We start from the raw sequence: 15716 nt of genomic DNA on the forward strand, positions 1-15716 counted from the left end.
ATAATACGATGGTTATAATATTTTTTCGAATCTTTATTAATAAGTTATTACAGAAACAGTAAGTGACATTTTCCTAGAGCGAAATCTGTTGTGGTATTTAGAAATGGCGGTTAGAGATGAAATCTATGAACATGGGATGACGATTTCCATTGACCAATCAACGGTGTGCAGCGTCACACGTCACACGCAGCCTGGCAAAAAAGTACCTTTCGGCCCTATAGTTCCTGCTTGTGAAGGGTAGCTAAAACGGCCCGGTTCGGCTCGCTTCGGGCCAGCTCGGTTGGCAATGGAGAAAGGATAATAAACCGGGCCAGCCCAGGCTGACCCGGACTGGCCCTGTAGTGGAAAAGTGCCACTAGTGAGTATACATTCTAACTTTTATTGCGAAGAGCTTTAAGCCAAATGTGCGTGTTTTGTTTATCTGCTTCCGTTATGATGAAGCTCTCGTCAAGTTTAGCAATAGCTCTTGTCACAAAAAGGGATAACGTAAAGAAAGAAAAGGTTAATGGACCCGTATATGAGGCCATAGTTCTTACTTTATTAGTTTATAGAACGTATTACATGCGGACCTTCAGTTTAATGATTGTACCAACATGCAAAAAGAAAGAAATAAACAAGTAAAATACCAGCAGTACGTTTTCAAGCCATTCATATACGGGATCCGTTACACAGCTCATTCAAGTACCCAGAGTTGAAGAAGCATGCGTGACAGCAGAGCGATTTGAGCAGACACACTTCCTCCCACAACTAATTGGCTGTGTGGATATCGTATGAATGAAGGAGAAATGACCACAGCATCGACAACCTGTCATGCTAGCCTGCATGCTAACCTTAGCAACAACATGACACGTTTGGCTTTTGAACTAACTAACTAACAGACGCTTTGGATTACAATAACATTATCGATGTATTCAACTCCGCCTTGTGTAGCTCCGATAAGGTAGGCAAATATGATTTTCTTTTTTCCCCGCCGTGGAATGGTTATGATTTAAAGAGTTCAGCTCTTTGAATGAATATTTGTTGTAAAGGCCAGAAGACACTAAGCGATTTCAGCCACGAATTTGCTGCAAGCCATGTTTTCACGTCAAAGTTTACATATCGTAAAGTGAGCGAGGAGAATCGAGCATGCGCAGACGTGACGGAATACTCCGATAAGAGTCATAAGCCGCTTAAGGTGTTTACATGCCACAATAAGCGGCTTCGAACAGGCGTAAGCCAGGGGTCATGAGCGGCGTATTGCCGAAGCCGCTTATGGCCATAAGCGTCTTCGTTACGCGTTTACATGACACTTGCCCAAGTGGCTTATTAAGCATACACCGGTATTAAGCGGCTTATGGTGTGCATGTAACCGCAGTCACTGAGTCTAACGGTAGGTGGGACATGAGAGTCATACCGACAGTGAGAAAGAGGGGGGGCGAGAGAGAGAGAGAGAGAGGGAGAAAGAGAAAGATAGATGAGCGAGAGAGAGACATGATGATGAAGAGAGAGAGAGAGGCAGAAAGACAGAGACAGATAGAGTGGGGGGATCAAGTCTTAAGTAGACGTTTTTCCAAGAATCTCAATGTGGGCCAGGTGAGGTGGTCACGTCCAGCCCTTTATTGTGCTGTCAGTGTCACCTTCCTGTATCTAAATCAAGCCCGCTGGCCCGGCCCAACAGGGACTAACGAGAGGCTGAGAGAAGGTGGGTGTTCAGGGCGGGGTAATTGGGACTAATTTGAGCAATCAGTCTGCCAGAGACAGAGAGCGATGGCCAACGCCACATACGTGTCCCAACATTTGTCATTTCTTGGGGGGGCGACAGCAACGTTACTCCGTCTTTGTCCTTCCCTATGCCCAGCCGCCAAATTGATCAAGCGACACACACACACACACACGTACACGCGAGCATTGACACACACACACACACACACACTCAAACATGCACGTGCGTGCGCACAGACACACACACACACACACACACACACACACACACACACAGACACTCCAATCAGGCAGAACTCTCACCCTGTACTCTGCACTCTGCATACATTACACACAGCATCATAATTCTATGACAACAATACAACGAGCTCGCCTATTTCTGTCTCCCTTGTTGTCCCAACCAAGGACGCAAACAAGGTGACTCGCACATCAAACCATCTGGAATGGAACAAACACATTCTATCACACACCCCTTCCCCACCCCCCATCCCCACCTCACCAACGTAACCTTTTAAAATTAAAATGGAAAAACTAAAAACAGCACAGCAGCAACAGGAAGAGGGAACTTTCAATGTGACCCCGCTCAATGTTTCTTGACTAACAAGTCAATCTGCCTGCCTGACTGCTCCTGTTGATGAGGAGCAGGGAGACCAGAATAGCTTGTTTTTATTTCCCCCTGTGTGTCTGAGTCTGGGATGGTGGATCTACACAAACACACGCACACACACACGCACGCGCGCACGCACACACACTCACGCACGCATGCACGCACACGCGCACACACACACGCACTCACGCACGCGCGCACACACACACAGACACACACACACACACACAGACCTCTCCACCGATATACCTCAACTCTGAGAGAGGGCATCAGTCCCTCCAGGGAGAGAATGCGTCACCCTCCGCGGATGGGATTGATAAGGCCGACCGGCTAAAAATAACCCTGCGGCAGAAAGGTTCTATTTATAGAAGCATCTGTTTATCACTGGTTAGGAGCCCACCTGAATGACCAAACCACCAACGCATTCAAGTCTGGGATAATCAACGTCTGACTGAGAGCTTAGAAGTGCACTTATCATAATTAAAAGATTAGTGGCTGTTATCTCTAATGAATCATTTTCATCACTCTTAACAAAGTGTTTTATTTAGGCTATATACAGCTGCATAGAATAACTGTGGTCCCAAACATGTCAGGTCGACTATGGGTTGGATACTGCAATCATTTTCAATCCTTGTGGGGAGTACTGTAGAGTAATATTGATATTATTTAATAATTAATAGAGTAGTATTGGGTTATGGTTGCTACATCACATTCCACCCAAGGCAACAAGTCTAAGGAGTAGTTTGAGTCTGAGTTGTTTTGGCCCTGGGCAGTTACCGTACTCAATGCTACCAGAGATCATAACTTTGAGCTGTTCTGTGTTTGTGCTGCAGAAATGCATATATACATTTATTACATTACATGTTTGGCATTTAGCAGACGCCTTTATCCAAAGCGAATACTGAATCATTACTGAATCGCACACATCACAGACTCTTGCTTCTCTTATTATTTTTTTGTGAACATGATCAATACAATCCACGACAGATTTATATTCATCTTGTTTCTTGTTGGCCCCCAGCTTGCATAACTTTGCCATATGCTTTTTCCCCCCCCTTTTCGTCCTGCGTTTATGTTCATGGTCAATATTTATTGACAAATACCGGTTTTACTCCGGGGCATTTCTCTGCTCAATACACTAATAACACAGTGTTTCCTCTACATGCATTTATTGGTGGCGGGCCGCCACGATGGAATTTCCTCCGCCACGAATTGATTCAGTCACAAAAAAAAAAAAAAAAAAAATCTCAAAATTTAAAAAAAAAAAAAAATACATTTTAGCTGATTAAAATATATCTGATCCTAGATCAGCGCTATAATGGATGTTGACTAAAAGTGCACCTAAATCCACGCCCATCTCTCTCTAACCGCTGATCCAAAATCAGATTAATGACATTCAGTTGACGACGTGACACAAGGGCTCCTGATTGGTCTAAATGTGAACTGTGGTATTATTGTTATTGTGTACAGGCCACCGTAGTGACATCCGGGGGGTATTCCATCAACATCGCTAAAGGGAAAATCCAGGTTTAGTCTGATAAATCTCGCGAGAGTTCTTACAAATATCCAGGCATATTCTGATAGGTCTCGCGAGAGTTATCAAAAATAAGCCAGGATTTTCCTTTAGCGACGTTGATGGAATACCCCCCAGGTCAGGTGGGCAGGTTACGACGAGACAACAAGAGACCGGTATTGTAGAGCTTACAGAGCGAGTTAAAATAAAGACACTTACATTGAAATACAGAAGGACTCACGTGTATGTTTAATAGAATAACACGACATGGTGTCAGAAGTCCTGTAAGTGAGTGTTAAGAGTTAGATCGGCCGACAAGTGTCATTTGAGCTCGTGACGGTGAGAAGGGAGAAGAAAAGATGGATGCTAATGCTAACGCGGGAGCAGCTGCAGTCCAGAGAACGGCGCCAGTTTCAAGTGCTACGTTAGCAGACATTTGCAAGTCAAAAAACGATTCTTATGTGCCGTCACTTTAGCAACGACACAGTATTGTCAAGGGAAAAGAAGGGGAGACGATTTTTTTATTGACAACGGAATTACATGCTGGAAAAACATGCAGCTAAAATTCAGGGAACATTTGGACAATAAGAGACACACGGGAGAAGTACGGGAAAACAGGGCTCATGTGGGTCTCATCAAAGGTAAGAGTTTGTTTTCTTTAACTCAGCTGATACTCAGCTGTTTACCGAATGCTCCATCTGACTGTGATTTTACTTCTGTAATGTGGTGGGTTGACATAATTCACGCACGGAACTATAGGTTGAGACTATTGTTCCGTCCGTAGTACCCAAGTTGTTTAGACTGTTCTATTTACTGCTTGAGTGTGTTGTTGACAATCGTTCATGTCCTTCATTAAACGTTTAGCTTTGTCATTTGATACGCCGCCTACGACTACCATCTCTCTGCACTACAGTAAACAGTTAATCAGTAACGTTAGCCGCTTTTGTGCTCATGTAGGCCTACTTCGTATTATATTATAGCTGATGATCTTTGTGTGTGTATGTGACTGTCAGTCACAAGTTTATATTCTGTATATTCATTTTTTCTTTTTTTTGGCCATCCTCTAGTTTTGGCTGTGATTAGAAAAAAAAAAAAAAAAAAAACGTTGTTTTGAGCGCGCGTGCGCGTTTCATGCGCGTGCACGCGAAAAAAATCGCGCGCGCGGTCACGCCCACCCGCCACCATTGTAACAATTCCTGGAGGAAACACTGTAACATTATCATCATAGACAAGTATTCTCATGTTTATCATAGAGTAACGTCCCTGGGGGAGCCAGAAACTGTTGCATATAGTGATCAATTATGACTTCAACATAGTAGCAAACACACAAGACTGTACTTAAAGGGATAGTTCCCCCAAACTACAAAATCACGTATTTGGTCTATGGACAAGGACTTCAGTGTACACTTTGGTTTTGTTTATCTGGGGCACTGTCACTAACCACTCTTAACACTTAGCATTTTTCTCCTTTAATTAAAGGTAAGGAACCAAATACTGCATGTGGTTTTCAAGTAACTATCCCTATCTCTTTAATACCACCAGATCATGTTTCAAACGACCATTAGATTTGACTGTTATTGCTTGCTGTGTATCACACCCTCACAATTCGACTCAATATTGAGAAATAGGAACGGTTTCTGTCCAACAACAGCAACAACAACATTAAAAACCCTGGACATTCCCAACTGAAAAAATAAAATGCTGAATCCCTTTGAATGGATCCTAATGGAGTCATTAGCCATGTATGAGACAAGTGCTCTTGCACACCAAGACAGACCGACAGACACCTAGCAGGAACACAGCACAACAACAAGCTGAAACTTGTTGAAACAAGCTGAAACAGCATTGATCCACCAGTCCTTTCTCTCCCCTGCCAGCACATCCCCAGTGTCAGTCATTGATACAGTAATTGATTGTTCCCACTGTGCAGTCTCTTTCACTTCACCCACCCCTGTGGTGCCCCTGGCAGGTACATCCAGTATGCTGAATGGGGGAAATACAAGTGATTATCTTGTAAGCTGATGTGCACATCAACCCCACTGACTGGGTTTCATGTTGGGTATGCGTTTTGAGTTTATGGAGAGCCATATAAATACTGAGATCAATGACAACCAGATCCCAACTGCAGAACTATGTCTAGAGTGGAACTGTGTTTATGGAACTATCTGTCTGTCAGTCTTTCAATCTATTCATCTTCCTTCTGCCCATCCATCCATCCATTCCTCTATTGATCTTTTTATCCATAATCCATCCATCCATCCATCCACCTATCCATCCACCCACCCACCCATCCATTCATCCATCCATCCATCCATCCACCCACCCACCCATCCATCCATTCATCCATCCATCCATCCATCCATCCATCCACCAGCCCATCCATCCATCCACTCACCCGCCCATCCATCCATCCACCCATCCAACGATCCACCTCTCTTTATCAGTCTGTCTAAACGTCCATCACACATGTGCTGACCCAGAGCAGGCAGAGTTGCCAGGTGGGTGACTGACCTGTAGGAAGTGACAGGGCCTGAGGCTGGGCTTGAGGTCGATGGGTGTCATGGGTTTCTCCAGGTTGAGGGAGGACTTGCGGTAGGCCTCCTTGGCCTGGCTCACCGTCAGCGTGGACCAGGAGCTCCTCTTCATGAACTTGCCCTCGGGCGCCATGGCCATGCTCTCGCACGCCGAACACTTGACGTCGTTGTTGCTCTTGGACGTCTTGAGCGACAGGTCCCCGTAGTGGCTGTGCACCGAGTCGGGGTAGCAGTGGCTGATGTGGTCCACCGGGTGGCGTGACATGACGCTGGGCGTCCGGTACGTGCTGTCGCTGTCCAGGTTGTCGTCAGAGCTCCACCAGCCGCCCACGCCCGAGCGGTGCTTGCCGCTGCCGCCGCTGTCCACCGACTTGCGCTCTTTGCTCTTGCTGCGCTTGCTGTGTTTGTGGTGGCCGTGGTGGTGGTTGTGGTGGTGGTTGGCGCCGTCCCGGTGCGAGTCGCCCTTGGTGCCGTTCATCTTGGACGAGCCCTCCAGGGAGTGGGACTTGGTGAAGAGCTTCTGGACCGAGTGGACCAGGTGGCGGATGCGCCCGGGGCTCTCGTTGCGCTGCTCCGTGGTGGTGGTGGTGGACGTCCTCTGGTACTGCAGCGTGTGGAAGCCGTCGCGGTGCAGCGGCAGCTGCTTCTCGAACTGGTCCAGCAGGTTGGCGGGGATGCGGTTCATCTTCCCACCGCCACCGCCGTGGGAGGAGGAGCCACAGTCGTCCCGCGAGCCGCCCCCCCCTCCTCCTCCTTCTCCTCTGCCTTCTCGCCCGCCTCCGCCGCCATAGTGCATCCTGGGAAAGGTGCTGCTGGCCACGGAGTGGTCCGTAGCGTTCATAGAGACGGGCATCACCATGCACTCTGAGTGGATGGAGCTCCGTGGAGAGCAGCGGTGGTGTTCCATGGGGCAGCTCTCAGTGGGACTGAGGAGGTAGGAGGGGGAGCGGGATTCTCCTCCCACTGAGCCATGGTGGAGGTGGTCCAGGGAGTGGTCGCAGTCGGCCAGGCCGCAGGTGTGTCCGGAGGTGAGCTGGAGCTGGCCGGGGCGGCCGCCGGAGAGACCCTTCATGTTCCTGGGTGGAGGGGAGTAGCTGTCTTCATCGAAATGCTGCGAGGGCGACCATGAGTACTGCTGGTCTGTGGAAGAGAGAGTGGGAGGGGGGGGGGGGGGAAGGCGAGAGAGAGAGAGAGACAGAGACAAACAGAGTTCCATCAGATGTCACTGTAATAAAACAAGTAACATTCAGCAGCTATATCAATAGAAAACCCTTGTAACCATGGCAGCACCATTCTGAACCAGGCAACACAGCAACCATCCAAAACACAAACCGAAAAATGTAGGATGACACAAGAAAGTAAGATCATAAAATGGCAGAGACACAGGCTCCCCCCCCCCTCCCCCCGGCTCCCCCCCCCATATCCCCCACCCTCGCGCCCCCGTCTGATGGTTGGTGCCAGCCCTAGAGAAACGGTACAGGTAGCAGCTTGCATTGCCATTTATCCGATGCAAAGTGAAATAATAGCCTATCATTCTGGAGCGGCATCGTCATCCGTCAAAGCCCTGAGGAGAGAGCTTTTGAGGTGCATCGATGGACCCGCGTCCTTGGGAGGCGTACATAAGGTGTAAACATACACACGTACACACACACACACACACACACAATTTGGCTATACCGCCGGATTAACACCGCGTTCCCTCCCTGTGATCTGTTATCAAGGGCGGACGTCCAAGCTCTCCTCTCCGCCGTTTAACTTAATCAGAGGATAGTTTTACTTTATCTAGGAGGCACACCACCGTTATTTTAAACCATGATTGCAATGCCCTCCCCTTGAATAAAGTAGGGAAGAGAGGGTGAGTTCCAAAGAGTGGTAATTTTCATAGATCGCTTGAACTACTGTACCTTCCAAATGTCATGATGAAATACACTCAACCCCCCTCCCTACTGTGACAGTGGTAGTGGACGTTTGGATCCAGTGTTGAGTCTGGGGTTAAGAGCAATGGAGGCTGGTGGAGGTAGACATTGGAGGACAATGGATTCCTCATTTCATTCCATGAATTACAATGAGCCCGTCCTCCGATTTCTACCTCCACCAGCCTCATCTGGTCTGAAGAGAGTCAGTATCTGAGTTTATTTATCTTTATATAATGACAGTTTTTCTGATAAAATGCAGCGTGTGCTCACATTGCTGATAAAGCATTCCTGCTGAAATACTGTACGTAAACACCTCCGCACAATGAGTCAGCAAACCCTGCAACAATTTATTGTGATGTATAAATAAATACCCAGTTAAGATAATTGTGCACGCCCCGCGGTGGTGTAGCGGGCTAAGCACTGGCCACCAGTGCATGCTGCCCACCGGGGCCGGGGTTCGTATCCCGGCTCGCCAGACCCGGATATGGCCGAGGCACATACGGGGAGCGGCATATTGGGCGGCCGCTCCCGAGGGGGGGTATAGGAGTAGTTCCGGACAAGGATCCGTCGCGCAACAGCGCCCCCGGGGTGCCGGAATAACGGTGCTGGGCTCGAGGAGCCAGTCAGCTAGTCTGCCTGGCGGCCTCCTCTGGGACTGCCGGCCACGGGGTCGTGCGGCGGATCCCTCGCAATAGGCAGGGGATAATTGGATGCTAGGTTGGGTTCAATTGGCTACCAAATTGGGTGAAAAAAAGGGATAAAATCTGAAAAAACAAATTTATAAAAAAAGATAATTGTGCACAATAACTTCATAACATAATAATTTAACACACAGAAAATACAACAATCAAGAAAAAAACGACAATAGAACAAAAGGTTCCCCACCATAAACAAAACGCTGTGCTGGGTCATGAACGAAACACTGGTCATATTTCATTTCGTCTACTGTATCTGCACCTTGCCTGGTACAGTCTGGGCTATTTCTGTAAAAAAAAAAAAAAAAAAAAAGACAGGAGAAACTAAAATAACATTCTCCTCGAATCGCTCTGCCAACTACACGCCTCATAAACTTCTGCTCTTCCACTCAAACTGTAACCCCATAAAGTCAAGGAGAGATTTTACGAGAGACCATCGACACAGAAGGAGAAGTAAACAAACATCGGAGACGGGGTACACATTTTTAATTACCAGGATGTGTATGAGTTGATGTGTATTATATGAGTGAGCTGACCCGGCCGTAAGCCTGGTGATCTCCCTCTAAAAGTGGCAAGAGTTTATAGCTAGCTCCATATTCTCATCGTATTTTTGAGTTTAAGGCCTATTTCTCATGCAGGCTCTCTGCTATTGACCCCTGGAGCAAAACATGGCTGGGATCTTTCAATCAGTCTAAATGTGAACCATACATCATGAGGGGCTTGTTCAGCAGCCTTGGGTGAGGCCGTCTACGTAGCTGCCTGATGTAAAATTGATCTAGTTTAAGGACCACTGAGGAAAAACAGACAGGAGAGTATTCCCAGGGTGAATGCTGTCAAAGAAAACAACGAGGAGAAATGTAAAAAGCCGTCAGAAATGATAGGAGACGTTGCTACTGTACTGAAGAAGCCAGCCGGGCTCCCCTGGCTGCAGCAGCAGCAGAGCTACAGTAGAGTCTGAAGTGATGATACACTGCTGTGTCAAGTTGTGTCACTGTCCCACTCCCATGGCCTTTCCTGACGATTGAATATTCCTTGAAGTATCTCTGAGAGACGGGCTGAAAACATCATCTGGTGGCAGAGTTATAGCATTTCCTTGGATTATACTACCGACAGTGACAGACTCATCCCATCTCTCTCTCTCTCTCTCTCTCTGCCTCACCTCTCCCTCAGCCAGTAGAGAATTCCTGGTTTCACAGAAAAACGGGTTAGAATATTTTCGAAATTGAGCCCTCCAACGCGTGTTGAATATTTATGCGAGTCGGAGACAGCACTTTCTATCTGCGAGCAAGCAGCCTTCCAGCAAGTGCTCCTTGAACAGGTAGACGAGTATGCAGCCTATCTGGGACATCTTTAATAACAGAGAAGACATGTTTGTTTTTGCACCGGTAGCAACAACTACTATGTAAACTTCATCTATAGTTGTGTGCCTTTGAATCATAATTCACAGAGGTTTCGATAAGGAGTAGGGCTGTTTCTATGGAGATAAAATACAAAAAAAATAAAACACTTTCACATCTCAACAGCTTTTAGTTGACCGCTAAAAACCAGGTCTAAAGATGTGAAGAGAAGCATCATCAGCAGTATTGTGTGGTCAGCATTTCCCAAACCATCACACGGTACCCATAACGTCTAGCTTAACACATGGCCTGGTGCCAAATGGTCCAATATTGTCAATGCTCCAAGACCCATCTGAGTAATATGCTGGATATCTGACATGCAGGAGGGTAGTGAGAATCAAAGGAAGGGGGCTCCTCTACTCCAGGCCCCTATATGGCAGCCCTGTGCGCTGTGCACAGAGTATGAATAAAGGTCGTTTGCCTCTCTTATCCTATTAGCATTTAAATAGCATTATATCTGCTTAGAGCAGCTTCGACAGGCTCGCGCACCTCCACTGGTTCAGCCTGGAACAGGGCTGGAAAACAAAGTTAAAAGATAATATGAAGCCAGGAGCACATTTAAGAGCAAAGACGCACGACCTTCAGCGTTAGCAGTAGCTTTGTTCCTCAGTCTGAAACGACAATAAACCCATCCGGATTGTCTATATCATAATATAGCAGAGGGTTTTATCCAAAGTGGCTGACAGACCAGTGAGTGCATACATTTGTTGTATGTATGGTCCCAACAGTTATCAAACCTACAACCTTAGCATTTCTAGCGTGGCACTCTAGCAACTGAGCCACAGAGACCACAGTTAGGGCTTTCACACCGGCAAAGAACCGTTCCGGTTCGCGTTCACGAACCAAGTCTGGAACCGGCTGGAGCTTTGAGACCGAAACTCAATTGGTTTGGAGACTAAAAATAGTGGTTCTCAAGCGGGAACCAAAACGTAGAACAGTCAAGTCGTCAGTGGGTGTGTCATATTCTAGGCTGCAAAGACCAGCAAGGAGGAAGGAGACAAAAACATTTTTTATTTGTTTTTCAGATTTTATCCCTTTTTCACCCAATTTGGTATCCAATTGAACCCAACCTAGCATCCAATTATCCCCTGCCTATTGCGTAGGATCCGCCGCACGACCCCGTGGCCGGCAGCCCCAGAGGAGATCGCCAGGCAGACTAGCTGACTGGCTCCTCGAGCCCAGCACCGTTATTCCGGCACCCCGGGGGCGCTGTTGCGCGACGGATCCTTGTCCGGAAATAGTCCTATACCGCCCTCTGGAGCGGCCGCTCAATATGCCGCTCCCTGTGTGCCTCGGCCATATCCGGGTCTGGCGAGACCGGGATTCGATCCCAGTTCCCGGTGGGCAGCTTGCACTAGTGGCTAGTGCTTAGACCGCTACGCCACCGCGGGGCGACAAAATGTAATCTAATCTAAATCTAATCATTAGTGATCAAAACAATGATCAAAAGTTTCATCATTCTCTCTATCTTCCTCACATGCTCAGCAAACACACACACGCGCGCAGTGCGCACACACGCGAACGCAAATTTCGTAAGCCATTTCTATTCCAGCAATGGAGCAGCTGGTTAGTAAGAGAACGCGTGTAGAAAGTGTCGTTTGTTTTGTTTCATAGAAAATAGTGTTTATTTCAGATACTGTAGTGGAAGATATTATCCTCATTTCCAGTGAAGTAGCTGCCATCTAGTTGTGACATTTTTGTTTATCCTGCCCCTTCATCACCCATCGTTGATGACGCGGATGGTTCTAGTTACACTGGTATGAACGCGGGCTGGTTCGCCAGACAGCAACAAGGTTTGGAGATTCCTGAACGCGAACGTGAACCAGAGCGGTTCTTTGCCGGTGTGAAAGCCCTATGTGAGAGATCACTTCAGACAGTGACAATAGAGACACAACATTAAATATATTAGCTTTGGCCCTTTCAGCTACCATAAACCTCTACTCCACCCGTACTCCAATTCTATATCAGCACAGGACACGCATGGCTAAATAGCTTGATGAAGATATATATACAGGTATAAAGGTACCTACATAATATATAGCATACATGAACCCCCCATACACCCACAATGCAAGCGACAACAGACTATTATCCCCTCCAACACACACAAGAATGGCTTCCAAAGGGACTCACTAAAAACCTCTTGACAATAAAAGGAGAAATGGCTAGGTTAAAAGCCAAGCAGCAGTCCATCCAAACCTATTGAGAAAAGGTGCATCATTTCCAAGCAAAACAAATCGATGGAACAGTTTGATTATCCATCTCCCAAAGGTTAAATGCAGTCTCCCCGGAATTCTGTCCTTTCATCAAAAAATCAAAGGGGGGAAATGGTGTCCTTAACCCCCAGGGGAGGATCAGCGATGGTCAGGGCTGTTAGTTTAGATGGTGAGCAACTGCACAGTGGCAGGTCAGGCCTGTGGAGATGTGGCTATATGCTCTCTCATCTGAACACAACACAGCAGCTCAGCTCAGACCACTCTCTCTGAGATAGATCGAGGTTTGGACAGACAGTCTCTGTCACTAACACCTCTTGTCATCCATGACCAACACCACCACCAACACCAGCACCACCACCAGCACCACCACCACCACCACCACCAGCACCACCACCACTACCTCCACCACGACCACCACTACCATCACCACCACCATGGAGATGTATACTGGAGATGTATACTGGAGATGTATTCTACTGTGCGTGCTGAGTCAGCGCTGCACTCATCACACAGGGGACGGGTCTGGTCTTTCGCTGAATCAAATCAAAGTTGATTCATCATATACACAGGATACAGCAGCGTGTAAACAGTGCAAGGAAATGCTTACTTGCAAGCTTTCTCTCGACAGTGCAAAAATAAAAAAACTAGTATAAAATACAGTAATATTAGTACTAATAATAACAATAATACAGTAATACAAATGCGATAAAGCTACGTGGGCAGTACAATAAGTCTTATAAATGGTGTGTGTGTGGTTGATGTGCAGAGAGACAGCGCAAACCGTCTTCGGTACAGGTGAGCAGCAGGCAGCGCAGGTGGGCAGTTAAGGTTAGCTGTTCCAAAGACGTATTACAGCCTGGAGAAACCTGGCAGGCTGGGACCAGATGTACCGGTAGCATATGGATGGTAGCAGAGAGAACAGACCGTGGCTGAGGTGGCTGAGGTGGCTGAGGTGGTTCAGGTGGTTCAGGTGGTTGAGGTGGCTGAGATGGTTGAGGTCCTTGGTGATCTTTCAGGCCTTCCTTAGACACTGCCTGATGTAATTGTCCTGATTGTCTGGGAGCTTGCCCCCAGTAATCCACTGAGCCGTCTCCACCACCCTCTGCAGAGCCTTTCGGCCGAGGGCGGTGCAGTTACCGTACCAGCAGTGACGCAGCAGGACAGAATGCACTCCATGGTGCGTCTGTAGAAGCGAGTGAGGACCTGAGGATGGCATACCAATTTTCTTGAGCCGCCTGAGGAAATGCAGGCGCTGTGGCGTTGCGATGGGTCCATTTGGAGTCATTAGTGAGGTGGACACTGAGGAGCTTGAAGCTGCTGACCCTCTCTGTGAAGAGGGGTTTTAAAATCGTAATGGGATTTCACTGGAGGATCAGTGGGATGATAAGATATGAACCGGTGCTGAGGACATGACCATGTTTCTCTGACATAAAGGGTTCAGTATTTAACACCGCCTGAGGTCAGAAGGCATAACATAATGATCAGTCATCATTTACAGATAGTTTTGAAGACGGATCATACATAAAATTCTCCTCATTGTTCATCTTCTTATCAAAAACTATCTACAGTATTCATCTGGATGAGTATGACTAGACTATTTCGAATGTGATATGTCTCTATAAAAAAGAAAATGGGACTGCAGTGATTCACAATGCTATTCCGGTATTCTCAGACTCAATATGTAGCGTGGACTCCAGAGAGGTCTTGAGTCAAGTGTTTTTCCGAAATGCAATGCGATCTCCTCACCCTCCTACAGGCATACAGTATATATATCCGTTGTTCAGAAGCACCAGAGGACAGAGGAGCGTTGGTAGTGTTTGGGGTGTGTTGGTTGGATGTGTTGGCTGTGCCACATCGCCTCCAGACCCCTCCTGTTGCGCTGCTCAGTGTTGGTACACAGACCTGGCAGCGCTGTCTGGATCTGAGAGGAGACAGATATCCACAGCCTTACTGGAGCTTGAGCAGCGGGGGCCGGAGCAATCAGAGCTGCACCCCACCATCTCTCAGCAGGGGGGGCTGGGGGGGTGGAGGGGGGTTAGAGAGCCTGTGGAGGAGAGCTGGAGCTGTGCTGGATTAGACCAGAGGTACTGCAGTGGTTGTGTCGTGTTGTCAGGCTGAAGGAGCTGCACCATCAACAGCAGTGATAAGTGGGACTGTGGTAGAGTGAGGGCTTGCGGGAGAGAAGGCGTGTGTGTGTGTGTGTGTGTGTGTGTGAGTGTGTGTGTGTGTGTGTGCGTGTGTCACTAGGAGGTAATTCAACAAGCCAAGATGATAAAACCACCCTTTCTAGTTAACTGTTATAGACAAAGGGGATATGGATGTTCCTCACAATAACCTTATCTCCCATTGGCCCGACACACACAAACCTACAGTATCAAACATTTTCCCCCTTAAGGCTTATCCCTCAAAAAAGGATTAGGGCTTTAAATCCCTAAGTAAAAGGACCCTATTTTCTTTTTCTAACAATCTCACTCCATTTGCAGAACACACCGTCAAGAGCCAAGGGCGCCTATACTTTCTTACCAGGAGAGATTACGTGAGCTTGATAAGCAGAGGCAGCCGAATGCTTGAACACTTATCGTGAGGAGGTGAATTAGCACTGTAATGATGAAGCACGTTATCTGTGCTGCGCTCAGCTCACCATGCTTAGGTACGCTCCCCGCTGTCAGTCAAAAAGGGAGCAGAACGGAAGATGGCACAATCTTCGAAATGACTAGAATCAGCACTCCTCTTCTACCGCTCCTTTAGCAGTGACAATAGGGCCGCCATTTTGTTTCAGAGGCGTCTCAATTATTGTATAGTTTAGAACTGAAAACCAAAACATCTGAATAAATGTGTAGTCAGTTGAATACTTTTAGCATACTGTACTCTACATTTGAATGCTTTTCAAATATCTAGTGACAGTATGTGAATGCTCTGTGTGTGATACAATATGCAACAAATAGAGGAACATACTTGCTATTAGCTTCGTCATCACAATTATAATAACTGTATAATTATTTTCTTTTTCCTCTCAGCATTTTTCATTCACAAAAGGATGTAAATTGGCGGCAGAAAAACTGAAAAATGCAGCCCTCAAAAGTCTGCCAAGGAGATTACATAGGATTGCATCCACATCACATGAAGGATAACATAAA

The 15716-nt window shown here is 47.1% G+C and overlaps 1 protein-coding gene across 1 annotated transcript in view; it reads right to left on the reverse strand.

Annotated features, from left to right (window-relative positions):
- dlgap2a (discs, large homolog-associated protein 2a) overlaps positions 1 to 15716 on the reverse strand; it is a gene marked incomplete at its 3' end in the record, with an annotated part of 170023 nt that overhangs the window by 54264 nt on the left and 100043 nt on the right. The window contains exon 3 of the mRNA XM_080549511.1: positions 6333 to 7495. Coding sequence (XP_080405637.1) covers positions 6333 to 7495 — 1163 coding nt within the window. The remainder of the gene's footprint in view (positions 1 to 6332; positions 7496 to 15716) is intronic.

The sequence above is a fragment of the Nansenia antarctica genome (genome assembly GCF_963989245.1).
Source record: "Nansenia antarctica genome assembly, chromosome: 1".
In the NCBI taxonomy this organism is placed as follows: Eukaryota; Metazoa; Chordata; class Actinopteri; order Argentiniformes; family Microstomatidae; genus Nansenia; species Nansenia antarctica.